The sequence below is a fragment of the Penicillium verrucosum genome (assembly GCF_028828655.1).
Source record: "Penicillium verrucosum strain IBT 35672 chromosome Unknown utg000001l_segment0_segment0, whole genome shotgun sequence".
NCBI classification, from domain to species: domain Eukaryota; kingdom Fungi; phylum Ascomycota; class Eurotiomycetes; order Eurotiales; family Aspergillaceae; genus Penicillium; species Penicillium verrucosum.
This window is the reverse complement of record NW_026643210.1, coordinates 5,725,524-5,751,984: the sequence shown is the minus strand read 5'-3', so window position 1 is coordinate 5,751,984 and position 26,461 is coordinate 5,725,524. Positions and strand designations below refer to the sequence as shown.

General features: G+C 47.6%; 14 protein-coding genes across 14 annotated transcripts; 9 read left to right on the top strand and 5 right to left on the bottom strand.

The window, feature by feature from the left end:
- Positions 1-515: 515 nt before the first annotated feature.
- acoA (aconitate hydratase ACO1) lies at positions 516-3,168 on the bottom strand (the record flags this gene model as incomplete). The annotated part of the gene is made up of 4 exons (XM_057214850.1): positions 516-2,738; positions 2,821-2,895; positions 3,011-3,028; positions 3,133-3,168. 4 exons carry the CDS (start codon positions 3,166-3,168, stop codon positions 516-518), a joined length of 2,352 nt encoding a protein of 783 aa, XP_057076733.1.
- Positions 3,169-4,314: 1,146 nt separating this feature from the next.
- On the top strand, positions 4,315-4,790 carry N7516_002129 (putative C2H2 finger domain protein; the record flags this gene model as incomplete). The annotated part of the gene is made up of 3 exons (XM_057214849.1): positions 4,315-4,355; positions 4,437-4,616; positions 4,676-4,790. 3 exons carry the CDS (start codon positions 4,315-4,317, stop codon positions 4,788-4,790), a joined length of 336 nt encoding a protein of 111 aa, XP_057076732.1.
- Positions 4,791-5,246: 456 nt separating this feature from the next.
- On the bottom strand, positions 5,247-6,369 carry N7516_002128 (uncharacterized protein; the record flags this gene model as incomplete). The annotated part of the gene is made up of 4 exons (XM_057214848.1): positions 6,197-6,369; positions 5,801-6,140; positions 5,390-5,726; positions 5,247-5,333 (listed from the first exon to the last, which is right to left on the bottom strand). The coding sequence occupies exons 1-4, from the start codon at positions 6,357-6,359 to the stop codon at positions 5,247-5,249; spliced, it is 927 nt and encodes a 308-aa protein (XP_057076731.1). The 5' UTR covers positions 6,360-6,369.
- A 1,424-nt stretch (positions 6,370-7,793) lies between these two features.
- On the top strand, positions 7,794-8,775 carry N7516_002127 (uncharacterized protein; the record flags this gene model as incomplete). The annotated part of the gene is made up of 2 exons (XM_057214847.1): positions 7,794-7,988; positions 8,038-8,775. The coding sequence occupies 2 exons, from the start codon at positions 7,794-7,796 to the stop codon at positions 8,773-8,775; spliced, it is 933 nt and encodes a 310-aa protein (XP_057076730.1).
- Positions 8,776-9,152: 377 nt separating this feature from the next.
- On the top strand, positions 9,153-10,100 carry N7516_002126 (uncharacterized protein; the record flags this gene model as incomplete). Its single annotated transcript, XM_057214846.1, has 3 exons — positions 9,153-9,267; positions 9,575-9,617; positions 9,965-10,100. The coding sequence occupies 3 exons, from the start codon at positions 9,153-9,155 to the stop codon at positions 10,098-10,100; spliced, it is 294 nt and encodes a 97-aa protein (XP_057076729.1).
- Positions 10,101-10,511: 411 nt separating this feature from the next.
- Positions 10,512-11,317, top strand: N7516_002125 (SDR family oxidoreductase; the record flags this gene model as incomplete). Its single annotated transcript, XM_057214845.1, has 2 exons — positions 10,512-11,086; positions 11,146-11,317. 2 exons carry the CDS (start codon positions 10,512-10,514, stop codon positions 11,315-11,317), a joined length of 747 nt encoding a protein of 248 aa, XP_057076728.1.
- Positions 11,318-11,880: 563 nt separating this feature from the next.
- Positions 11,881-13,128, bottom strand: N7516_002124 (uncharacterized protein; the record flags this gene model as incomplete). The annotated part of the gene is made up of 1 exon (XM_057214844.1): positions 11,881-13,128. The coding sequence occupies one exon, from the start codon at positions 13,126-13,128 to the stop codon at positions 11,881-11,883; it is 1,248 nt and encodes a 415-aa protein (XP_057076727.1).
- Positions 13,129-14,701: 1,573 nt separating this feature from the next.
- N7516_002123 (amino acid/polyamine transporter I) lies at positions 14,702-16,221 on the top strand (the record flags this gene model as incomplete). Its single annotated transcript, XM_057214843.1, has 2 exons — positions 14,702-14,960; positions 15,068-16,221. 2 exons carry the CDS (start codon positions 14,702-14,704, stop codon positions 16,219-16,221), a joined length of 1,413 nt encoding a protein of 470 aa, XP_057076726.1.
- Positions 16,222-16,861: 640 nt separating this feature from the next.
- On the top strand, positions 16,862-17,106 carry N7516_002122 (uncharacterized protein; the record flags this gene model as incomplete). The annotated part of the gene is made up of 2 exons (XM_057214842.1): positions 16,862-16,992; positions 17,028-17,106. 2 exons carry the CDS (start codon positions 16,862-16,864, stop codon positions 17,104-17,106), a joined length of 210 nt encoding a protein of 69 aa, XP_057076725.1.
- A 277-nt stretch (positions 17,107-17,383) lies between these two features.
- N7516_002121 (FAD-dependent oxidoreductase) lies at positions 17,384-18,536 on the top strand (the record flags this gene model as incomplete). The annotated part of the gene is made up of 3 exons (XM_057214841.1): positions 17,384-17,412; positions 17,488-18,211; positions 18,270-18,536. 3 exons carry the CDS (start codon positions 17,384-17,386, stop codon positions 18,534-18,536), a joined length of 1,020 nt encoding a protein of 339 aa, XP_057076724.1.
- Positions 18,537-19,193: 657 nt separating this feature from the next.
- Positions 19,194-20,202, bottom strand: N7516_002120 (uncharacterized protein; the record flags this gene model as incomplete). The annotated part of the gene is made up of 2 exons (XM_057214840.1): positions 19,194-20,072; positions 20,158-20,202. The coding sequence occupies 2 exons, from the start codon at positions 20,200-20,202 to the stop codon at positions 19,194-19,196; spliced, it is 924 nt and encodes a 307-aa protein (XP_057076723.1).
- Positions 20,203-20,840: 638 nt separating this feature from the next.
- N7516_002119 (uncharacterized protein) lies at positions 20,841-21,116 on the top strand (the record flags this gene model as incomplete). The annotated part of the gene is made up of 1 exon (XM_057214839.1): positions 20,841-21,116. One exon carries the CDS (start codon positions 20,841-20,843, stop codon positions 21,114-21,116), a length of 276 nt encoding a protein of 91 aa, XP_057076722.1.
- Positions 21,117-21,836: 720 nt separating this feature from the next.
- N7516_002118 (Zn(II)2Cys6 transcription factor) lies at positions 21,837-23,291 on the top strand (the record flags this gene model as incomplete). The annotated part of the gene is made up of 1 exon (XM_057214838.1): positions 21,837-23,291. The coding sequence occupies one exon, from the start codon at positions 21,837-21,839 to the stop codon at positions 23,289-23,291; it is 1,455 nt and encodes a 484-aa protein (XP_057076721.1).
- Positions 23,292-25,173: 1,882 nt separating this feature from the next.
- On the bottom strand, positions 25,174-26,203 carry N7516_002117 (uncharacterized protein; the record flags this gene model as incomplete). Its single annotated transcript, XM_057214837.1, has 2 exons — positions 25,174-25,842; positions 25,895-26,203. 2 exons carry the CDS (start codon positions 26,201-26,203, stop codon positions 25,174-25,176), a joined length of 978 nt encoding a protein of 325 aa, XP_057076720.1.
- Between the last annotated feature and the right edge of the window lie 258 nt (positions 26,204-26,461).

The following is a 26,461-nucleotide window of genomic DNA, read 5'->3' as shown; positions in this document are numbered from 1 at the left end:
GCCATCGGTATTTCTGAGAGAATTAGGCTGAACATGTTTGAACATACTTTGTATACAAATTTACAACTTACAAAAGGAACAAATTGAAAACAAACAAGGAATTGTGTATGTATGCCATTCCTAACATACAAAAGGAACAAATTGAAAACAAACAAGGAATTGTGTATGTATGCCATTCCTAACATACAAAAATAGTGAGATAAAAATCAAAAAGAGTATATCCATTGAGCCCACCCTAGATATCGGGAATCAACGCAAGGCCGAGAAACCAGGCCTACAAAAACACAAATTCATTCATAATTTTCCCAGAGCGCAACTCCTCGTATCTGCTAACGAAAGGGGCATGGGCAATCGACAACCAATCCAATGGCTGCCATGTCATACCGTGGTTTTCCAGAAGCATGTATCTGAATTGTTCAACACACAAGAGAACGTAGTTTACACAGGCGTCTCGGTCATAACCGAAAACACTTGAAGGTTTTATTGTTGGGGAGTCATGACAGAAGGAAGGCAGTTTAAGCCTTGCGGGCCATGGTGTTGAGGGCGGAGCCATCGTGGAACCACTCGATCTGGGACTCGTTGAAAGTGTGGCTGAGGGAGACGTCGTAGGCGGCGCCACCGGCCTGGGGGTGGACACGGAGGGTCATGGGCTTGCCAACCTGGAGCTCAGTGCACAGGAGGTCGACCTTGTCCTCGGGCTTGATCTTGTCGTAGTCGGCAGGATCGGTGAAGGTCAGAGGAAGCATACCCTGCTTCTTCAAGTTGGTCTCGTGGATACGAGCGAAGGAGCGGGTGATGATGGCGAGACCACCGAGGTGACGGGGCTCGAGAGCGGCGTGCTCACGGGAAGAGCCCTCACCGTAGTTCCAGTCACCGATGACAACCCACTTGACACCACGAGCCTTGTAGTCACGGGCAGTAGCGGGGACGGCATCGTACTCCTTGGTGAAGTAGTTCTTGACCTTGTTGGCCTCACCGTTCTCCTCGTTGGTGGCACCGATCAACATGTTGTTGGAGATGTTGTCCAAGTGGCCACGGTACTTCAACCAAGGGCCAGCCATGGAGATGTGGTCAGTAGTGGTCTTGCCCTTGCACTTGATCAGAATGGGGATGTCGGTGGCATCCTTGCCATCCCAAGCCTGGAAGCCAGCGAGGATCTGGAGACGATCGGAAGTGGGGGAGACAGCAACGTTGACGGAGGAACGATCGGCGGGAGGAGCCTGGTAGGTGTCACGGCCGGCATCGTAGCCGCGAGTGGGAAGGCCGTCACCGGAGGGAGCCTTGAGCTTGAACTCCTTGCCATCCTTGCCCTTAAGGGAGTCGGTGATGGGGTTGAAGTTGAGAGTACCGGCAACGGTCATGGCGACGACCAGGTCGGGGGAGGCAACGAACGCGTGGGTGGCGGGGTTGGCGTCGTTACGGCCAGTGAAGTTACGGTTGTAGGAAGAGATGATGGAGTTGGCCTCACCCTTCTTCACATCCTTGCGGTCCCACTGACCAATGCAAGGTCCACAGGCGTTGGCAAGGATGACACCGCCGTACTCCTCGAGGGTCTGGAGCTGACCGTCACGCTCGATAGTAGCGCGAATCTGCTCGGAACCAGGGGTGACGGTGAACAGAGACTTGGACTTGAGACCGTGGTCAAGAGCGTCACGGGCGATGGAAGCAGCACGGGACATATCCTCGTAGGAGGAGTTGGTGCAAGAGCCGATCAGACCGACCTTGAGCTCCTCGGGCCACTTGTTGGTCTTGACAGCCTCCTTGAACTGGGAGATGGGAGTGGCAAGATCGGGAGTGAAGGGACCGTTAACGTGGGGCTCGAGCTCATCGAGGTTGATCTCAACGAGCTGATCGTACTGAGCACCCTCATCCTCACGGAGGGAAGCAGCGTACTCGCGAGAGAAGTCACCAATGTGCTGGCGCTTGGTGGCCTTCAGGTAGTCGTACATACGGTCGTTGAAGGGGAAGATAGAGGTGGTAGCACCAATCTCGGCACCCATGTTACAGATGGTACCCATACCAGTGCAAGACAGGGACTCAACACCGGGACCGTGGTACTCGATGATGGCACCGGTACCACCCTTGACGGTGAGGAGACCGGCGACCTTAAGGATGATATCCTTGGGGGTGGTCCAGCCGGACATCTTACCGGTGAGGCGGACACCAATGACGTTAGGGGCCTTCAGCTCCCAAGGGAGACCAGCCATAACATCGACGGCATCGGCACCACCGACACCAATAGCGGCGGAAGCGAGACCACCAGCGTTGGGGGTGTGGGAGTCAGTACCGATGATCAGAGCACCGGGGAAAGCGTAGTTCTCAAGGACGATCTGGTGGATGATACCGGAACCGGGCTTCCAGAAACCGATGTTGTACTTGGCGGTAGAGGAGGCAAGGAAGTCGTAGACCTCCTTGTTGATGTCGTTGGCACGAGCAAGATCCTTCTCACCTCCAACCTGGGCCTCAATCAAGTGGTCACAGTGGACGGTGGTGGGGGTCTGGACACGGTCCATGCCAGCGGACATGAACTGAAGAATGGCCATCTGGGCGGTAGCATCCTGGCAAGCAACGCGGTCGGGGCGCAGCTTGAGGTAAGAGACACCACGCTGGATGTCCTGGCCGTGGGGGTCGTCAAGGTGAGAGTACAGGACCTTCTCGGAGAAAGTGAGAGGACGCTGCAGACGAGAACGGACAACGTCGAGGTTCTCGGACATCTTCTTGTAGTTGATGTAGTGACCCTGAAATGTAATACGTTAGTCGCTATTGCTTGGAATCGTACTCCACGCCCAGTTCTTGGGCGCTAAGCTGGCAGCCACTCACAGTTTCCTGGTTGGTCATCTCGACCTTCTTGTCGAGGGGGTTAATGGCGGTGGCGAAGGCCCGGGTTCCAGTCGCCTATAAATTGGAAAGTTAGTAACTGCATGTTCAAGCTATGTCTGAGCTATCATGCACGCCGGCATATGTGCCATGCCACGTGTAGTTGAAGCTTGGCAATGAGGTCGCTGCTTACAAGACGGAACTTGGGGGCCTAGAGTCGAAACATAAGTTAGTTTTCCATTCATCAACAGCCAGACTGGCAGTCAGACAGATCGCCATATCGTGGCAATATTGAGCCGAGGGAGAAAGACGTACCAGCGCACCAGCGCGCGCGAGGCGGGTGGAGATCATGATGGAAGCTCTATGAGATGGGATTGCACATCCAAGAGCGAGTTACCACCTTCACCGAAATATGAGAGTGGAGAGTAGAATGAAGGAGGAAGAGATCAAAAAGGAAGAAGAGGATGAAAGCTTGGTTTTGAGTGGGAGAAAGATTCTACGGGGACCGGGAGTAAAGCCGTAACCGCTGTTACCACGGCGATACAATACACTGGTATTGGACTAAGCTTGCCGCATGCGACGGCAAGAAGGGCTGGGCAATTTGATAGATGCTGCTTATGGCAGAGAATTCTTAGGATTTCCTCAAGATTTACTATGATCAGTGATGATCTGTACAAGGGATATACACCCGATTGTTTTTCTATCCTTATTCTCTTCCCATGTGAAGTCTACAATATTCAACATCTGTGGCCATTGTGTTCACCTTAGGATGTACCGGGAACGTAATACTGATACAAGGCATGTGACGGGTATAATTCGGCCACCAATCACGGAGTTTCCAATTACAAGGCCCCCTTCGCCCAGTTCTCCCTATTTCGGACCAAAGGGTTACCTTTTGGAAGGTCAGTGTGTTCTCACTTGGGCATGTAACTCTCTCGGCTTGTACCCCGTACTACCGGGAAAGGATAGCTTGACGCATGTGGATTTGATGGGTTTCATAGGTATGAATCTGGCCAATGATCAACATGTGTTTACTACTGTGTACTCCCTTACGATGTAATGCTCTATTTGTAGAGTGCTTTCCGAATAATATTTCTATTAGCATATTTAGAGCTCTATACAAGTATATTTGACTATGTAGTTATTACTATGTCACTATATAACTACGAAGTACATACATAACCGCATGCAAACGTCATTAAATACACAGCTGTACGGTGACGAAATCCAACTGAACCGAGGTGAGCCGAATGGCAATCCCGCATCGCCGCCAAGGTGCCGTGTCTGGCAACCAACCAATCATAGCTCGGGCATTTCAATCGCTGCCCGTGACCCACAATCGGCGGAAATTTCACCTCGCTATTGTCCAAAGCCTCTTTGACCCGCTTTCCTCACTGTTCACTCCGGAAATCGGTGATAATCAATTTTCATTTCCTTGCATCTATTTTGATACCATTGTTCGGCTCCAGCTCCGAGGTATTTCGGCTATCAGTTACAATGGGTGCTCTCAGGAAAGTCAAGAACAAGCGCCGCACTAGGTATGTCTACCCTAGGGGTTTTACATTGACCTGTACCCATCGCTGGCGCTGGTGCTGATTGCTAACCTAACCTAATAACAGAGACTACGACCAAGTCGTCGCGGATATCAAAACTACCGGTCACCTGCAGAAGTACAAGGACTCGAAAGACCCGGAGGATCTGCCTGGTCTGGGCAGGTTCTACTGCACAGAATGCTCCAAATGGTTTGAGAGTGACTACAACCTCAAGGCGCACGCCAAGGGCAAGAACCACAAGCGGAGGTGAGTTTACTCCGATACCATATCTTCTGTCGCATCGCTGACCATTTACGCTTTTTTAGACTTCGTATCCTGCGCGATGAGCCTCACAGCCAATTGCTCGCCGAACGTGCCATCGGACTGGGTTTCGTCGACAACGGCAAGCGCGAAGAGAACCTCGACGAGATGAAGGAGTGAATCGAAGCTTGAGCTTCGCCTTCTGGAATAAAAATCAAACCTTTGCTACGCGACCACGATCCTCTTTCCAGCAAATCGACATACAAAAGTTTCTGGGACAATACATCTAGACCTGTTTTGATGTTGACTTTCCATTCCGTTCATGCATATCGGTGGAGTCTCACGTGAAGCAATTTTTTTTATATTGCCGATACTCGCCGGGGTTTCGCTCTTCCGTTTTGCGGGTACCTCAAAACCGCCGACCATCGGCGGAAACGGCATCTGGGGCGAAATTTACCCCCTTACTAGCAATACTACCGAGTAATTCCAATAGAAATCCCTCAATACCAAATAGAATCTAACCTAAATCGGCTTTCGGTAACTGTGTACTCCGTAGCTTGGATGGCAATGTTTTGATATGGTTTCGGTCTTCTATGTTGTATGTTCCAAGTTGATGGCCTCCTAGGTTGGACATATTTACAGACCCGCTATGGGCTCTTGGGTTTTCACTTGTGCGCCCCAGGAAGGATTAAAGCTCTTCATTAACCATTCATATGCCGCCCACTATATCAAAAGTTAGTTGTTTAATTGATTGTGATAACAAGATGGAGAAAACATACCTGAACAGCATTCACAATGAATGCCCTGACACTGCAGACTCCAAGACCACGATAGAATGCCTTAATACCCTCGGCACGATATGTCTCTTTCGCAATTTGGAAAGAATTCAGCGTCTGGCGCTGTGGTCGTAGTAAAGACGAACTCTCAATTGTCCTGGGTAAATGATCTGCAATTGTCTGTGCCTGCAGTCGAGTCTTGATCACATCCAAAGGAAACACGGAACCCCAAGTAACAACGCCAGCAATGCCACCGCAAAGCAGAATCTTCAAAGCTGCCTGATGTGAACCGTCATCATTAGAGGTCATAAATCGTTTGCAAAGTTCGTAAGACCAGAAACTGCGATATGGGTCAGCGCTAAATCCCTCAATTGATACACTGGGGTATCCGGGGGTGGCGTGTTAGGTCCATACTAGAATCCATAGCCAATTGAATCTCTGGCGCTAGTAATCCCGCCCCCAAAGTAAAGACCCCTCCAACCGCGCGTTCGGAAGATATCTTTGGCCACCGCCCACGAGGAGACTTCAGGTCGGCGATCCAGCTGTGCTCGACACTTGATGAACTCCGTTGGGGATGAGATGGACCAGCTGGCCAGTCCGCCTGCGGCACCGGCCAGCCAAATATTGTAAGCCGACACCCCCACAGGATTGGTGGGATCCTTTACGGACCCGTCCAATGCTGTTAAGGATCGGTTGTAAGCGACAAAAAGAATGGCATTGAGAGCTCCATAGCCTAGGATCGGAGCAGCCGCGCCTATAAAGATAGTCAATTAATCGCTATAGGTAATATTGAAACGGTGTAACACGGACCTCGCACAAGAGTGCTTGCTCTTTCAAAGCGGCTCAATTGTGCCGACGACACATCTGCATGTGCGTTCCCCGCCTGTAGCTGGACTTTGATGACATCCAGAGGATTGCCAATTATGATCCCAATGGCTCCGCTGATGTAGCCAGCCCAGAAGTCTGCGGCCATGAGGTCTTAGTTTCAAAGTCTAGATTGAAGATAATTGACACAAGCGCCAATAATTTGTCGTTCCCCAGATTTCCGTAGTGGGGTGACCCCTCACGTGCCGAGGCGAGATTATAGCCGGTAAAGGGCACCCCCGGGGCGGCCCGGGGGCAGATGGGCCTTCCAAGGTTATTCTGTAGTTTCTAGATGCTCTATGGAAGCTGAAAGCTTGCATGTGGAGATTATGTCGCTGGGATAAAGAGTGTGTCCGTGACCCTTCTCATTGTACGGACGACTTCATGTGATAAATGATGTCCAGTGTCACTCCTATCGCCATTTCATCCTTGCATAGTTATTATTTACATTTATCAACTTAGGTCTCCCTCTTAATAAAACCCCCTGACTCATACGCCTCTTCCATAAACTTGCCCCTATCTAGTAGGTCTTGATGGTGTCGGTAGTTCGTCGCCTTCTGGTTGAGCTCCCAAATTGCAATATAGCTCCTTCCTAAAAAGAAAATCGCGATGCTTCTCAATTGGCTCACTCGCTTCGCTGTTGTATAGTCTTTGTCATATAATTTCTATACTTACAAGAAATCCACCGTCTACCGAGTATTGGCATCCGATACAGCGCCCTGGACCCGTTTGTAGGATCCTATCGAAAGGACGAATCGTGCCTTATGAGCTTTAGTATACCGTGGCAGCTTTACATATGATAGCGCTTATGTCCACGTGTTTAACTCATGAGTGTTGTAAATAAAAATATACATCATCTCTCAAGGCAAATACGGGGTCTAAAATCAAAGCAAGTAATTTCTTCTATCTCTAATCAGATCACCTGCCGGAGTCTACTTCTTAGTCATGAGGCTTATTGAGGCTTTACCGAATTAGGAAGTTTGGACGCCACGATGGGAGCCTAGCGCTAAGCGAAATATGTCGCCTTTCGACTCATCAATTTGCGAATCCTACCTGTGACTACGCCTATATGTCACGCCTTCTCAATCTGCCCAGCGAACTGCTCGCTCGCACTTTTTTAATGTGGATCGTTCATCATTAAAGTCGCTGCGCCAATCCTGCCGTTTCATATCACAGCTGTCCACCGATCAGCTCTTCAGGACCGTGCACCTGCAGCCCAGCGAGACAAGCCAAAATGCGTTACAAGAGATTTTGAACAATCCCAGTCTACGTCGGATTCCGCGAAAAATCTACATAGACACCGTGGACGAGAGTCTTGTACGATTATCTTAATCCAGCTCCAAGCAACAACTAATGCGCACAGAATTATGATGAAGAAGAAGAGCAAATATGGCCCCAAGGCTGGGACAATCTTGTTCCGCAAGGGAAAGAATTGCCTCGGCTGAACGCCGCCGTTCTGTGCTTCGATAAGGGGTTTACTTCAGACAGCAGGGATCTCCATTATACTGACTTTCCCCAGACGCCTCAATTTCGCTTCCACGCAATGCATGAGCTCTTCTCTCTTCTCGAATCCCTACGGCACCCAATCCAAGATCTTGGTATTCGCAACCTGCAAGCGGATAACCCCAAAGACCCGAAAACACTTGCGAAAATGGGAAAGGTCCTGTTGGGCCTACTGTCCCTTCGCCTAAGCATTGCCAGCGAGACAAATGACGCCGCTCCTGAGCATGATCTCGAGGTATAACCCACCCCATCCTCCATCGAGATGCTTTTTCTAAACATATCAGTATCCGGAAATCCGCAAGTTTTTCAAGGAGTTGCCCAGCACATGGCTGAGTCCCGCTGCGCCTTCTCTCCAACATCTCTCGCTCTGCTCGCGTGAATACTCGGGCTTTTACCCTCACCTGGATCTCTCCAATCTGTTCTTTCCACGCCTGAAGACGCTATCACTAGGAAACTTCTGTTTCTTTTATGATGGCCAAATCGACTGGATTCTGAAGCATGGCGACACCCTCGAGGAAATATACTTCGATGACTGCGCCATCCTCTACGACTTTTGTATGATGGAAGAGAATGTGGACGCCTGTGCTCTACCTAGGGACACTTTGGTGCGCCGCGAGGGCGGTGAGTCTTTGTATGGTTCGTTCGAGAAGCGATGGCACCATATTTTCGATCTATTTGCAGAGAAACTGCCAAAACTGCGCCACTTTCGAATCGGCCGTAGTAATTGGTACCCGGATATTCCATTTGAGCAGGAGAGGGATATCAAGGTCGGACTGTATTATAATCGGTACATGTGCTGCTATGATGGATATGGCCCATCGCCTTATATGGAAGGTGAGGATCCCAAAGAACTCGCAAACCTTGAGTGGAGACCATCACCAGAATGTGACGATGAGGATCGCGCGGCACTGCGGAAACTATTGGCAAAGCTTGGGCAATCGGTCCAGGAAAGTTATTCGAATAGACACTGTGGTGGCCGTATAGTGGATCTTGTTCAGAGGAGATACGGATCCGCAGAGTGATATAGTATCTATGGATTGCAATCACTTGGGTGAAAGAGCCTCCACCTAGGCAGGGCTTCCAAGGTTGGAAATTATGCAGACGGTTTCTAAGTCGGCTGGGGGTTAATGACCGCCCAACATTTAAAATGATGTTACATATGAGAAAGCAGGAATATATACCTCCAGGGCTATCTACACAATATCCTTCATCCTTCAAATGCTGGTGAATCGACACCTAGGACTAGACAGACCACCTGGTTATCCTCTGGCACCATGATTGATTGGAGCTTTCGAAGCTGGAGGTAAAGAGATCGATTTTAAAGCGTTTGTTGGAGACATAAACATTCAACTGTGTGTCTGTGTTTCCGGTGCTTGATTTAAATGGACCGATCTCATAGATGGGTTGCTTCCGTGACATTGTTGGGAGTAAGAAACTGGCAGGTTGGGGAGCCCCTTGCCACCGTGAAATCTTGGGCGAAGGCTCGACTTCCTATATTACACGCGTAGCGCCAGGTATTATCATCAAATATCTACGATTCTCTTAGTGGAATTCTAAGACTGTGACAGATAAATGGTTCGTTCAAGATATAAAGCGGGGTTTTGAGGTACAAGAATGACTTCTGTAAATCCTAGGACTATATCTAAGAATAATAGAGTCCTTAGCTCCTGACTTCTTATAGGTAGTGATTAACTTCTTCCTACCTAGGTAGGTTTAAGGGCGTCTTAGATGATCCATTTGGATTGTTATTTGTCGAAGTAAGTGATGGAAATCTATAGAATTATATCGACTAGCATTGATATATCTCTCCGATTCAAATAGCGTATATAAGCCGCGGAGGTGATCTAATTCATTTATCGGAAAGGTATGATATACTCTGATCTTCGCTTTCCGATATAATATACTCTAATCTTCGACCTAAGAACTTTTTATTATATACTATCGCCGGAAACGAGCTCTATCTTCTACTCTATAACTTTAGGGGGTCGATAAATAGAGAAATAGATAGCCTATATCTCCCCGATGCTAGATTTTTTTAATCCTTAATATCCGCCGGAATCGACGAAAAGCACGGATATTTTTTAGTCTCGGGTCTATCTACTATACGATAATGACTGGCTATTAGACCTATAGGTCCCTAGGTCCATTTAAGTCTCTAGAGGAGATAGAGAAATACTAAGAACTAGTTGATGATCTATTTGCCTCTAAAAGGTACCTACCGGTTGACGGGCTGGTAGCTGGGCCTATGATACAACGATGCTGGACAGAAGAATACTCTGATCTGGGGGAACTCACTGAAGACCAGAGTTGGCAGTTTGAGAATGACGCAATTTCAATACACTCGTAAAGCATGTGATTATACTGAGCCGAATAAAATACTATCTGAACTAGCGTGTCATAATCAATTCTCTTTCAATGCCGCCTCGAGATGGATGCGATTCAATGTATGGAGTAATTAATTACAGCTTGATGATTAGGGCTTACATCTTACCAAGGCTTCCAAGGTTCTTCGTCCTCCCATGTCTTTCCTCCTCTTCATTTTTGTTTAATTATAGCATTTGTCAGGATAAAATTGCATTTGTCAGTTCTAATTGCAATTGAAATCACATTTGTCAGCGCAGCCATAAGCATGGGGGCTATTAGAAATGCAGCTAGAAAGGTGATCTCTATGTATATATAGAGTTGACATATTTAGGCCACCTTTTATCCTATCCTAACATCGCACTCCAAATCCATCAACAACTCCACCATTTTCATCATGACGAACACTGTCTATCTCATTACTGGCGCTAGCCGTGGAATTGGTCGTGGTCTAGTTGAGACATTCCTCGCTCGCTCCAACACTACCGTCATCGCGGCCGTCCGTGACCTCGCTAGTGCCCCCTCCCAGTCACTGCAATCCCTCTCTAAGGGAGAATTTTCTCGCCTTATAGTGGTGAAAATTGACTCAAAGTCCCCCACCGACCCAGCTGCTGCTGTCAAGACCCTCCAGACAGAGCACAGCATTGACCACATAGATGTGGTGATCGCTAACGCCGGCATTAGCGAGGACTTCTCGCCCGTGCACGAGGTTTCCATTCCCGTGATTCAACAGCACGTTGAGGTCAATGCCTATGGTCCCATTTACCTCTACCAGGCGGTGTACACACTGCTTAAGAAGAGCACGAAGCCCACCTTTGTGGGAGTCGGCAGTCCTCTAGGTAGCATCGCGGGTATGGAGCAGCGCCCATTCCCAAATGCTGCGTATGGACCTAGCAAGGCTATGTTACACTGGATTGTGCGCAAGATTCATTTCGAGAATGAGGACTTTGTGAGCTTCGTTTCTGATCCTGGGTAAGTGCCTGCTCCTGTCCAATGGTCTTTATGTCGCAAACATATTAACGAGTTTGTAGATTCGTCCAAACTGATATGGGCAATGCCGGTGCCAAAGCTGTCGGGATGGAGAAGGCCTTCCAGACGGTCGAAGAGAGCACCGGCGGTATTGTGAAGACGATTGATGAGGGGACGAGGGAGTCGGTTGGTGGACAGCTGCGCGTGTGGGATGGAACAGAGTTCCCATGGTAAATGGAGTCATCTTCGTGTGACCTTTTAGTTGCTCTCTGAGTTCAACGTGGGATAGTCCATTTTTGGTCATGAGATATTGGTCGAGACATTGTGCCGGAGAGCCATTTATAAACTAAGGCTGGCATATCCGCCGTTGTCCTCCCGGCCTGGGAATAGACCGAACATTGAATACGTCAATGGAAAGGTCATTCAACTGTTGACACTCGATCTCACCTGCTCACCACAAACTACTCAATTCTATGCGAGAATAAGTCACAGATGAAGCATTGAAACAAACTATTGCATAAAGCATCTCATAATGATAGTCTGAAAGTGTATTTCTGATACATAGATGGTTATACACTAATTTGAAAACATTGAAGTTTTACCGTGACGTTATTGTGACTGCCACCTATTCGAAGCGTGGAGGTGCAGATATTTTGATTCCCAATGTTGATATCAACTGACGCCGAAAATAGTCATCTCGCGAGAGCTACCTTAGGTGTATGTCACTCTCTCTTACAGACCATAAATTCTTCTCCTTAGTGACCGCTTTAACAATGTCTGAGGGATGTTATTATCTTCTATCTTGTTTCGAATGCCTCCCCGGGTATAATGCTGTTCTGGGCTTTCTTCGGCAACCTGCTCTGTGGTGGCCTGTCCCATCGAAAGCAGTATTGCCCCTTCTGTAGTGCAATGCGTTTCGTACGCAGACCAGTTCTCCACTTAGGTTCTCCTTCTTCTGTGGAACCCATCTCAAAAGGCACGTCGTAGTCTGGAGGGGTTGGGAGATCTGGCCATGTGATCCGATTGGGCGCATTGAGGTATCTCTCTATGGCTCTGTCGGTTCTCGTTGCCACCCATTCATTCAAAAAATTGCGGAACTTTGACACGTCAGAGTCTAGTTCGCCGTGACAAGCCCATTCGATAGACTGCACCATGTCTATGTTCCGGTCCCAGTGAGGAATGCTCGTAAAATGCGTATCGTTCGTGACGATCTCGTGTAATGTGAAGACAACACCGGACACATCGTCTCGACCATCCATTAGATCTTCCTTCCCATTGGCGGCCCAATCAAAATCGAAGAGAATAATATCGTCTGTTTCAGGGTCGACAAGTAAATTCCGTGGTGCAATGTCTTGATGCATGATCCCTAATTCTAGGTTTAGGAAATCCACTAGCCGAGTAAGCTGCCTTAGCCATTCAAATCGGAAAGGCCTTTTCGGATTGGCATCTGCTAGCGTTCCACCTGGGATGTACTTTGTTGTGAATCCGATCACCCGAGACTGCTCATCCTCGAGAACAATGCGGTCAAACGGTATTATATTAGGATGTGGTGGCAGCTTGCTAAGTAGGTTCATCTCCTTCCAGGACATCTGTAGTCTTCGAATCATGGCTAAAGGGTTGAATTTGAATGCGACCCTCTGACTATCGTACGATGATAGGTTGACGCCTGGTCCAAGTCGATCGAGTTCTTGAAGTTGAGAGACATAGACGGTAGAGCAATGCACGAGTGATTGACAGAGTGAGAAGGGGATATATCCAATAAAGAGCGTATCATCTTCTTCCGGGTCTGTCGAGACTCCAGTGAGAAGCCCGTCATCGTTGACTGTGATTGCACGAACCTCTGGCGAAAGATAATCGGCAAATTGTGCAAGAACTAAGGTTTCAACATCTTCTCCAGGTGGAAAAAGCTTAGCAGTTCCTTTGACTTTGATCCATCGCAGCTGATCCCAATCCCAGACGTCGCAGTGGGTTTGGGTTATAGGGTTTTCCCTCGGTCCAAAATAGCCCTGGCCCTGCGAGAAGAATCTGTCGTCGGGATCGATCATGGCAAAAAAATCTCGTGTGCTGTTGGTGTGGTCAGTCTGAGCCGTGGCTGCCTTATGAAGGGGGTTTTTAATATTCCACAGGAACTCTCGAATGCGGTGTAAATAGGCAGAACACGTTCGATACCTGGAACCGATGGAAAAGAGATGGAAACCCACAGTGGTGATGAAAACTGTGGGTGGATGTTAGATGATCCAAATCCAGAGAGGTGTAAGGTGTAAGAAAACTCTGGGTGGGGTTGTTGATAGCAAACAAACAAATCCCCCCAATACCATCTGATAGTGGTATTCATCCCAAAGGTGGCGAGCATAATTCCCTGAATCTTTGGTGTGACTGTCGCCTGGCAAAATATCTGCAGAGTCCCCTACCTAGGAGATACTGCTAAAAGTCTGCCTGTCACCCTGGAAGATCGTAGCCACGTGGCTTTCGAATTGAAGCTATTCACAGATCCTAAGAAGGAAATTCTCGAGACTTGGCGAGATGCGAACATCAGCTTGTTTTTAATGGGTTGTGCTAGGCGAGACACAACCCCTGTACGTCGTCAAACGGATGACTTTTTGTACAGCAGAAACCGAGGATATTAATCGATCGCGAGATCAAATCAACAACGAACTCACTGGGCTCATAACCTGTTGAGATCTACAAGCAAGTAGATGAGATTATGAAAGACCATGAGAGATAACAACACCAAACAACCGAATGGTTGTTTGGGGCGCGAAGGTTCATCATCCGCAGGTCCGAGGAATAGGGTATGTATCCGTGCCCAGTCAATGATATTAAATTACCGCTTACTATCTTTATTAGGAATGCGCCCAGACTTACTATCCTTCGCCAGGACGGCTGCTTTGTTGAGAAGATAAGCACAAACCAAACCTTGGAAGCCCCTTGATAAGCTCGGCCTGCAGCGTAGGGTAATTGAGCACGAGTGGGGACATAAGTGTCTCTCGTATCCTATTCATCTGTTGAATTAGTGCTGATTACCGCATTAGGAACATAAGCGGTCCGAGTGGGGCTACGATTTAGTTTTAGCAAATATACCTCAGCTGGTCAAGGCCCGTCTAATTCAAATGGTATGATGTGTATTTTAAATCTCACAGAGTTTTAAATATGGAGAACTATGAAATGAGCGTCTCCTATTGAAAGGAGCCCAAATTGAGCGTGCACTGGGCAGATAGCCTGGATTAATGGATTGGAAACAAGAATGTAGCATTTCACTATATCTGCCAACTGTTTTGCCTGTTACTTCAATTTAAACTTTTGTAAGATAAAAAGAAAACCACTCTTTGAAGGCAGATACTTTAGTTTATTCTAATTGATGCACTTATATCCTTCGGAGCTACATGAGATCGTGCACCTCCATGCCCGGTCTCGGGTGAGGGCTTGGCTATTTCATGGTAGGACGTCAGGAGTACTCAATCTCCTTTTGCTCAGATATAAGAAGTCGAGGAGACGGCCTCTGAAGCTCCATTTCCTTTCCCACAACTTACTTCCCTTGTCAGTCGACTCGTTAGCCTGCTGCAGTGCGCCAAACATCCACTAACTTCTCCATCACTGCATATCTAAACTCTTGTTATCATGTCTGACCTTGAGAAAATAGAGGCAAGCGTGTCACACCAGCGTGATGCCCCGAAGAAGGAGTTTGACTCTTGGTCCGCAATTGCTCTAGGTGCTATCACCACCAACAGTGCCATTGGCATCCTCCTAACTTTTGCGAACACTGTTACCTATGGCGGGTCTCCACTGCTGTTATACGGCTACCCAGTTGTCTCAATTATCTCTCTTGGGGCTGCAACCAGTCTTGGCGAGTTGACATCAGCTTATCCCGATGCTGGCGGTCAATATATCTGGGTGGCTCGGCTTGCCCCCGAAAGATATACCGATTCTTCTCCTACATAACGGCAATATTCAGCTGGGCGGGGGCTGTGTGTACCGGGGCTTCAGTCTGTCTTGTTGGGGCCGAGTTGATTCTCGATTTGGTCGAATTCTTCAATCCTCATTTCCATGTTGAACCGTGGATGGTTTTCCTTGGATATCAAGCTATCAATATCTTCACCTTAATACCAAGCTTCTACGGAAAGCTCCTTGGCAAGGTCACCAAGGGCCTCATGGGTTTCACTGCCTTTCTCCTCATCGGGTTACTTGTCACGTTATTTGCAGCCGCCAAAAACCGTCGATCAGCACACGACTTCTTTACCGTCTTTCACAATGTCTCCGGATGGTCTGACGGAATGGCAGTCTTCATTGGAGCCAACAGTCTTCAGTGGTGCTACTGCTGCCTAGACTCCATGGTGCACATTGCTGACGAAATTCCGAACCCTAGGCGTAACATTCCGAGAGCTCTCGTGTGGTCTATTATTATCGGATTTGTCTCGGGCATGATTTGCATGTGTGCCTATATGTCCGCCACTGATGACTACGATACGGGATACTCTTCTCTAACCATTACCTTTCAAGTTCTCGAACAAAATCAGGGCGCCGCTATTGTAATTCAAGTGCTGGTCTTTTTCTCCTGTATTGGAGCCTTATGGGGTATCCACGTTTGGCAGTCTCGCCTTGCATGGACAATTGGGTATAATCGTGGTTTTCCTTTCGGCAAGTACCTGGAGCAAATTGCTGGTCCTCCTTATGGAACCCCCATTTATGCCTTGATTTTCTCTTCATTCAGCATTGCACTACTGGGTTGTTTATACCTTGGATCGTCAACCGCCTTCAATTCGATGGTATCAGCCTGTTTGCTATTCCAATGGCTCAGCTACAGCATCCCCGTGGTTTTTCTCCACATTCATGGTCGTTCAAAAATTCCCCATGGCGAGTTTTGGTTTCCCAAGCTCGGTTACGTTGCAAACGCCCTGCTTGTTCTGTGGACAAGTATCTCTCTGGTGATCTACTGCTTTCCCTATACTCTTCCTGTCGAAGCGGGAAACATGAACTACGTGTCTCCTGTCTTGGGCGGTGTTACTTTCTTGAGTGCCTTGTGCTGGATTTTGTATGGACGCAAGCACTTTCGTATTCCCGAGGTAGACGGCTTCGTGGAAACTATTGATGCGGTGACTCCTGGTGTCGAGACTAAGCAGGAATCCCACTTCAAGAAGTGAGTTGCTTTGCAGTGGGCAATCGATATCGATGGTTGACTAACGGGAGGATCTGCTGCCTTGAGTGAAGGTATTATAACCAGCTAGCTATAGCTGGCAAGTTACATACTGTCTTTGCATTTCAACACTTTGGTATAAAAGACCGTTTTCATATCTGACGGGCTGAATCAAATTAGGCTTTCGCTGTCAAACCAGAATTTATCGAGTCCCAACTTGCAACCTTTTAGTAATATATGTCCACTCAGGCACAAGACCGTGCAACTACTCCTGGCAGGTCCTGTGGCGTTATCTTCATACACATTCTAGCCGATATGTAGCTAAGACAAGAACTTAAGTATAATGTTCAGTCATTTACTCTTTTTTTTCTATTATCTATGTATATCGAGATAAGAGCGAAGTGATTAATGTATAAGCCACTGGCTTATAGTAATTATACCGGTCTAACTATCGAAGACACGTAAGTTCAAACTTGCTTCTTGTCCGGGTGGTATAGATGCATGCTTCACAAGCTACCTAGATAGTTATTGCACAGTCAGAATACCGATCTACTAATGATTATCTAATAACGTTAAGTGCCTACCTAGAGAGACAAGTTTCGCTTAACATCCGTTTCAAGCCAAGGTGAACCTCTTATCAGTTAGCCATGCCCATCTGGGTCAAGTCTCAGGCTATTGATGCATTACTGGTATTATACATGACTCTGTCATCTGCTCGGCCCGCCTCGAAAGTGCTTTATGTTTCCCAATTTGGCCTCGAGGCGAAGAAGCGGGGCAAGTATGGGGTTACTAACTAGGTGACCAGAGGTCTAGGCCGCGGGAATGCGTCATCCTGTGGGATCGCCCCAAGAGTCTCCCTGGGGAGCACCGTCTTATCTTTTATCCTGTTTGAGAACAATCGCGATACCACATGGCCTTATTCAAGCCCTTGACTTCTCGTAACTGAAATGGCTCGACCCTCTAGCGTTTTGCGGAGTGCTTTGTTCACATACACATGTGGCAGTGCTCTTTTCCGTCTCCATACCAGATGTTGACGTGCCGATATTGATCCCCACATGCTGAGTATAAAGCATTGTAGATTCCACGATTCATAAGTATTGTCTTTCTTGCTCTGTGATCCGGAAAGCAAAAAGTCGTCCGCACTGTCAAACACAATACTACCATACAAAATGGTCAAAGTCACGATTCTTGGGGCGGGGTAAGCACCGATGCTGTTATCGTCGTCGAGGACTCCTTCCTTGGGTCTCGCATGCTAATTGGACGACCATGATAGGGTCACCGGTATGACCATCGCCAGTCAACTCCCAGTTGACTACGAAGTCACCATCGTTGGAAAGCATCTACCCGGAGATCTCGATAAGACCTGGGCCAGTCCTTGGGCTGGCGCCGTATGGGTCGGGGTGCACAACTCCAACAAGGAAGATCAAAGAACGCAACTTGATGGGTTTTCAGGGCTATGGCATCTTGCCGAGAAATACCCCGAGTCGAGTGTGCACATGGCTGAGATGATGGAGATCATGGACATTGGATCTCCTGACGATGTGTGGTATCAGGGCAAGCTTCCTGACTTCCGCTTCCTTTCCAAGGACGAATTGCCGGTGGGAGCCAAGTACGGAATGAAATATAAGACCGTGGTGATTACACCTCAAGTCTTTGTAGTGTGGATGCGACAGAGGCTGGAAGCTCGCGGTATCAAGTTTTTGCGAGCGAATGTTCTCGCCTTGGGTGACTTGAAGAACCTCGGACATGACATTCTTATCAATGCTTCGGGACTTGGATCTACCACGCTCAACGACGTCCGCGACCCTCATCTGATTCCTTACCGCAACCAGTCTCTTGTCATCCGCGATAGCAACTATCAAGGTCTCTATATACGACGAGGTCCCGACGGCTACTATTCGACTGCATTTGCACGACAAGACGGAAATGTCTATATGGGTGGTATGCTTACCGCCAACAGCACTGATATCATAGCGAAAGAGGAGATTCGCAACAGAGTAAGTCTACCCTCGTCCAACTGAAGCAGCCCAGTGTTCATATGCCTACCTCATTTAGATTATTTCTCGTGTCCACGACAACCTTCCCCAGTATTTCCCATCCCCAAAGATTACCTATTATGATTTTGTTGGGGACCATGTCGGGTACTGGCCCTCGCGCCTCACCGAGCATGGGGGCAACAGGGTTGAGAAGGAAGTTCTTGACGGTCAGAGGGTCATCCATGCCTATGGCCAGTTTGCCGGCGGCTACGTTAATAGCTATGGTGTCGCTCTAAAGGTGAGAAGATTGGTAGAAGAGTTTTTGTATCCGCTGGCAAGGCTCTGAAGCTCTCGACTCGGACAGTAAGATGCTACCTCAGTTGAGTCGCTGGTGACTCTGATGCTCTTTGAACCAGTACCTGGATATATTAAAGACTCTGGAGCTTAGATACTACGTATTTACACTTGTGAAATTTCCCCGGTTTGACCTACTGCCGTTCCACTTCGTGGATGTTCCGAATAGAGAGACATATTATTTCCGTCCCTTGATGGGGTCTAGGGCAGGTAGCTACCTTCAGGGACGTTGACACCAAGCAAAATCATGGTTACTTCTCAGGAAATGTCAACAATTGGACCTCGCGTTTATTGCTCATGGACGTATGGCGCTGGTCATGGATTCGACGTAGCTGACAGATGACGAATTAAGGGATCAAAGCAGGCCAAAACCCAGCAGGAATTACTTTCTTACCCTTGCAGCCATCCACTCCCATGTAGCCTGCCATAGAAGAAGACGTGACTGAGATTATTAATTACCTTAGCATTGGCAGCTTGGCATGCTATATAGCACACATACTAACGCGTATGAATATAACACTAGAATACCTTAATCTCTAGGCAATCCCAACGGAAACGTGGATCCCGTCGAAAGCATGCATGAAACCAAAGAATACCACAACAAACCGCGAGTTGATAAGTAGAACGTTTCTATAAATGTCTATTTGAGTCACATATCTTCTCCCCTAAAGCCATGTTGCCGTATGAAACTTTCAACCGTCTGCAATTTCTGCTGCTCCTCCGGGGCGTTCCTTGCCGCAGCACCAAATTTCTTAAGCTCCCTAGCAGGGGCTTGATCGACAGGCTGACCATTACAGTAGTTACCCTTGACAAAATCCACATACTTTCGGATAGCGTTAATTTCGGCAGTCTTCTCAGGGGTCGATGCCTCATTTGGCGCGGTTCGTTCCAAATAGCGCGCCTTTGTCGTCCCGGACACCCGGTTGTACGCATCTGCGAAGCCCTGGAAACTCAGTGGCTGCGAGACTGCCCACACCGTCTGCTTGTCCCATGTTTCTGGATCGAGAAAAACCCCGTGGACAATGTCGCCGTAATCGTCGCGTACCGAGGTGAATGGTGTTGATTCCGGCGCGTTCCCCATGGGGAAGAGGTGGATGGTAAGGTAGCCCTCCGAATCCTCCAAACGTGCAAACCCACCAAAGGCTTTTTCATAAGCAGGGTTCCAGAAGTTTTCCATCATCCATCCCACGTTGACGTTGACGGTGGTGCGGAATCCAGCTTGCCTGGCGTAGTCGGAAATATTATTCTTGTGGAAATTTGTTTTGATGTTGATGGTGCCGTGTGTAATCTTGGAGACTTCTGGTAGGCCAGCATATATAAACGCTTGCACACCTTGTCTCTGGGCGGCATCCACCACATTCTTGCCCATCTGGGTCTCGTCTAAATCACCGTCTCCAGCATACTCTGGGGCATCGCCATTCGTATTCAAGAAGACGCCCCAAGCACCTTTCAAGGCCCGATCGAGCTCAGCTGTATCCCAAGAGTCCGCTTTGATAACCTCGGCACCAACTAGCTTGAGATCCTGGGCCTTTTTTGCTTGTCAGGTCCCGTGTTGTGACCCTGACGCGAAAGTTGGGGTTTTGGAGCAACGACACTGCTACTGATCTTCCCACCCGGCCTGTGCCGCCGATGACGACGATGAGCTTTCTATATGTCATTTTTGCGGTTTGACATCAAATAACGGTAAAGTGATATTGATTGAATTGTTGCCTATTTATGACTGGGAGTAAGATCTCAGTATTATAACACTTTTGGTAGACTATAATTATCGGGCGTCTTGGCAGTAAGTACCTTAGTATATACTGTGCTTAGAAATCACTAACTAGTTACTTTCTAACTAGGTAGTTCGCTTATTGTCTTAATCCGGCAGTCGGCGTTCATTTGGCTGAACCATGCAGGGTTACCGGATCCACAAGCTTTGCGTGTCTTGAAACTTGTAATAGCCAGTAGGAAAAGGAGTCATGGGAAATCCAGATTTATGAGTTCCAGAATAGACGTGGAAGAATATTTCACGAAAGTTTAAGGACATACGACGGCGGATTAAGCTATTAATGACATGATGCCCAGGCATTGTAAACTGGAATTCATCTATTGGCAGACGGACAGTATCATGAGAGTAGACAGTAGTTGAAGCTCACTGCCCAGATCGTGCACGGCTAGTGATTGCGCCATGAGCTGTGCACCAATCTCAGCGTAATGCAGTTGTTTACAAAGGAATAAATTAGTCCTAGTAACTAGATTCTCTTGTATTCAATCTGCTTTGAGATCAGGCAGCGGGTGATCGAGTAGATTAACTATGAGGGTCCAACCGCACCTTCAATCGCCGCAATCTTGCCGCTTTCCTGCTGACCAAAGAACAATTTCATATCCACGTGGTTGGGGGCCAGAAGGCAGGGAACCCTCCTCGCAAGGACAGATCACACTGGTCAATTGCCGCCTCCAAGTGTGTCGCCCAACCGGCAGCATCGGCAAGCTCTTGGGTATTGGCCGGACCTGCCCCGGTGCCACCATGCAGTCCAAGAATGGCATGCTGGTGCCGATTCGGAAAGACAGCCCCGACATTGTTCGCTGAGGGGGTGTGCCATCGGCCTTAAAAAAAGAAATTCTTTTTTTTTTCTTTCTCTCTCATATGGAGTGTTTGGATGTGGATTTTGTTCGAGTCGCGTTGGTGTGTATGGATCTACAGACGCGTCAACCCCGCGTGGGGCTACTTGTGGGCGGGGCTCGGGACCACACAGTACTCAAGCACTACAGTCACGTGTATCTCCGAATAAATATATTGGTAGGAAACAGGGTATGATACCGGAAAGTCATGTGACCATTGGTACTCGGCATACCATACATTTCCATACAGACAGATTTCTGTTACATTTCAACATGCACGACAAATACCGCGTCCCTAGGAAACTAATTGGTTACAATACAAGATGCAGCCACACTTTTACCGTCACCTACACTACAATAATAGACCTCGGGAGACGTCATGTATTACCTAGCTATACCTAATTTTGTATTGGGAAGACTGGTAATTTTCGATGCAGCTACCACAGGTCACCATAGGTCACAGGTGGCTTCTGGGGCTGTCAATCTAAATAATAATTCATGTTACTAGCCCAGTGTTGCCTAATAGATGCTGAAATGACCCCGCACGGAAGGTAAGTTCATGTGTCTATGGGGGAGATGAAACGAGGTTTTCAACTAAATCAATTTTCGCCCATTCCTTCTCCTCTCGTTTGTACTCTTTTCTTGAGTGATCCTAGATCCCACAATACTCAATTAACCCTGTCCCGATATGGGGCCAAAGTATTGCGTCAGATTTATCAATTCAGCCCCGAAGCCATCGGACGTCCTGGTTGCCGCTACGAGTGGCACTGTGCGGGCAGATAGCCCACCTCGACATACTTCGGGTCAAAATCGCCAGGCCATCCGAAGCCGCTTTGGCTGCGAAGAGTGCAGGAACAGACGGGTTAAGTGTGACGAGAAATTTCCTGTATGCCTGCGCTGTCAACGTCGCGGTACCTTCTGCCATCCGAAAGCCCGGCCGGTCGGTTGGCGCACGGAAATTCCTTGGCTTGCCAATCCAGGACTGAACCCTTGGAAGACCCGTCCCAATGCGCGCTTACTGCAGTTTTGGATGGAGGTTACCAGCAATATCCTCACCATGAGCCCAGATCACAACCCCTTGTCGTTTCCTCTCATTCCTCTTTTGGCCGAGAGCCCCAGCCTATTGCATGCGGTACAGAGTGTCAGTGCCGGCTATGACGTTTTCTTCCAGCAGTCAAGTCTTGATCTCTGCTTGAGGGAACGTGGCCTTGCACTTGAACTCCTCCGCAAAGACCTCCAGGAGCACACTGCAGGCAGCCCCATCTCCCCCGCGTCTGTCCTCAGCATCTTTGTCTTGGGCATTTCTGCACCATGGGTCGAGACCTCACCACACACCTACGGTCAAGAACATTTAGTTGCTGGAAGAATCGCACTCGAAGATCTCCTCAATAACGAAAAGACACGGTTGGATTCAATTACAACATTCCTCCTCGGGTGGTATCTCCATTGGGATATGGCTTGCTCCTTGGTAGCATCGGTGGATGGTCTATTACCACTCGACCCACCTGAGCTGTCCTTGGCCTTCCAAGATATACATTCTAGTTTCCACCCAATAGTAGGCTTCTCTGCAGGATTATTCTATGTCCTATCTAGACTGGGACACTACTGTCGACAAGTTTATGAGCATTCACAACAACGAGACGAAGTTCTCGAAATTGCGTTCTACCAACAGTTGATCTCTTGGCAGCCCATGTGCCAGGAACAGGACCATGTTTGCATGAACGATTCCTTCAAGTACCACGGTCTGATTACGCTGGGCAGAGTATGCGGGCCGGTCGGCATGACTTCCATTAACAAAACAAAGGCACCGGAACTGATCTTCAAGGTGCAAGCTGAAGCTCAACTTCGGGAGTATACACTCAAGTGTCTAGACGCCATATTCGGTGTGCCTCTAGAGTCAGCGTGTATCAACTATCAAGCGATTCCATTGCTTACTGCCGGCTCAGAGCTGACGGCTAGCGACATGGCTACACGAGAAAGGGTGATTGAGTTATTCAAGGCTTTATTTTCGCGCAATCGACTTCAAGTAAACATATGGGCCATCGAATTGCTCGAGGAGATCTGGGTTTTGCGGGACCTTGGAATCGCCATGTCTTGGATGGAGTTGCAGACGCAAAAGCAATGGGTTCTTCAATTTGGGTAACTAGAAGATGAGGGGTGAAAGGTTATGGGAATGGAATTTTGGCGTGACATATCAAGTTGGGTGTATATGGATTAGGGTTCAGCTTATTGTATGGAGAAAAAGTGGTGTCAACTACCGAGTGGTCCACCCCAAAACACATACATAGTCAATGCGATAAAATACAACTGATATCTCAATAACGGTTGTCTATTTGGAGGTTTCCATGCCTTTTATATGATTTATAGCCTCTTTACGCATCTAAAGAACTTTTATATCGTTGTGATTGTAGTTGGTTCAGACACCAGGACAATGTTTAACGAGCAGTATTGTTTCTTTGATTACAATTCCTGACCTGGTGACGTACAAATCCTCGGACAGACCCGCGGATACTTAGGAGCTTGGGCATTTTCTCTCCAGTAAGGGCCGCAATTACTACCAATCTTTATAAATTGCGTACAGTAGGGCTTTAGTTCACGGATAAATCCACAAAGTAGACCGAGAAGTACAGAAACGCGATAGGTGAATTGCATTCTCTGAATGAGAAGAAAGTCTTTAGTGAATCTTTTGCATGTATTTTGGAACAAGCCACATGAAAAGCACTTATATTGAGTAGAGCTGAGCCTGGAGCGTACCTAGTAGCAGAATGAAGACCTCAGAGCACCCAGCGTAGTGGAAAAGGAGTTGTTTGTTACCAGAGGCCCGAGAGTTTCCCGGAACAGCTTACCAACTCAGAGGATACATAGACACCGATGAGATGTGAATTAGCCTCTCTCAGCAGCACTCAGAGTGTCACTTGTCCGAATCAGAATAGTCAGATGCATCAAACGAGAAAACCGAGAAGTAGTCCAGTAACTTCAGTGACATGCCTGACATGTTCGAAGATTGTCACTTGAAAAAAGTGAGCTTGTACATCCTACAGCACATATAGAACAGAATGGTATGGTCCATAGACTTTAGACCAGTGGCATAATTACCATTTCATGCATAGCTGCATCGATGACAGGCGTAATGTTGGCATTCCACTGAGATTCGATTGGCACCAACAAGAACTATACCTGCGCAAAATACCCTGCAGCCATAATTCCTGTTGTGGCAGTCGCAGCATTCCCAGCCCATGCGGATTAGGCCCTGGACGAAGCAATACGCTTCACTACATACAGAATCCACTGCAACATCTGTGACAGTTCTCTCCTGTCCACACATTGTCTGTCTCCCAGATTTTTGGTTGAATCTGGCATGACGAAAATATGTTATACCTTGTTGGAGAACACGATGTCCACATCGATAGACTCGATACTGGCGACCACACATTGTTTTTCATAAAAACCAAAGAAAATGATGCACGGAATGCTTTTTTCAGCTGAAATGATAATGTGAATTGGATGAAGGATAGAAGAGAGAAAAAATTAATATTCGACAAACGAGAATACTAAAACTAGACATAATTATATCTAGAGATCTGACTATACTCTCACCTGTAGGTCATCTAGCCCGCTGCAACCCTAACCTAACATCCCTCACTTTGCGTTGTGACAGCGCTTAATCGAAATTACTTTCACTCGTTAGATATTACAAATTAGTGAGCTCTCTCCCTGTCCATACATGGATGAAAATCTCCCACATCCACGTCTAGATATTGTGTGGGTGTCACATGCAGGACTCCCTGGAGTAATGCGTATTTAATAGAGACACGGGAGGAAAGGAAATAAGGGGTAAGTCAAAAAGTCAGGGAAATTGAAATTAGACATATTGAATGCATATAGGACCAAGCATTGAAACCAATCACAGATTAATGTCTAAGGAGAGTAAAGGAAGTTGTCTTAGCCAGCGGCCTTAACCTATATCAGAGGGTGTAACAACTGACAGGAGACAACATAAGCCCAGAATGATAGCCATCTAGTATTCATTCAAAAAGGTACCGCTTAATATTTTCAAGTCCCTGGAGATCTCCTTCGGTCGAGTTAGACTTCTCTTTCTCAATCCAACCTTCAGTATAGCCTCCTCCAAAATCAATCAGGTATACATCCTCACTGACATCAATGAGCACATTAGCTGCCTTTGCATCACCCCAAATGATATTATGTGAATGAAATTGTGTAAGTGTCTGCGAAATTTGATCAACCCATTTTTGTCGGAGCTCGGAGAAATTGGGATCATGTCCATCAATGCAATTGAGTGTAGCTCCACCACAATTAATGTATGATAAAGCCAATCCCATGACATACCCATCATCATCTTGAATGAGCCCTTCCAGTTGAGATGTGATAATCGGGGGATCGAATTTAGCCATGCGAATCTTTGAATAAGTGAGAATCTCTCTTCCGGTAATACCCTGGTCACCTCCATAGACGATCTTGAAGAAGCTAGGCTGTGGTCGCCCATGAATAAATACCTTATGAGGTATTCCTGGCAGTGCAGCTGATTCTGCGCTAATTGGAACCTCGACTTCCCTAGGATGGTAGACAGGAAAAGCCGAGTAGTCCACAGAAGATGGTAAAGAGGCCCCGATAAGATGATTCCCTATGTTCTTAGTGTTGCTGAGATAAACGGGAACTATTTTGTCTCCCCCTACCTGCACAGTATAGTGCAATTCTTCCGCAAACAGACAACCCTCGAGTGTGTACTTTTGGCTCAGGTCCAGGGGAGCTATTTCGTGGAAGATTGAGAAATGGTTGTAAGATCCAATCGTGCATTTCGTCAAGGGGGTCTTCAAACTCCCCATCCACCTCAGACTCATGAGGAATCCATTCCGGTTCTTGCCGTTGAACGTGTCGAAGATATTCAGTCAGGAGGGCAGGCGAGCTTTCGAAGCTGGAGGTAAAGAGATCGATTTTAAAGCGTTTGTTGGAGACATAAACATTCAACTGCGTGTCTGTGTTTCTGGTGCTTGATTTAAATGGACCGATCTCATAGATGGGTTGCTTCCGTGACATTGTTGGCCACCGAGGAGTTGCGGCGAAAAAGAAAAGAAAAGAAGAGATAGGAGTAAGAAACTGGTAGGTTGGGGAGTGTATAGTCCTGGACCCACGTGAAGCTCGGACCACCATACCCCCATTGGGCGGTCAGTTATTTTGGGACGCGGCAGTTTGGTGTTTGGGAGCCTCAAGTCAACGCGCGACGCGTCGACAACTCGCACTTGCCTCAACTTTGGGATCATTGTACAGCAGGAGCTTGGTGTATTTGTTTGGTCT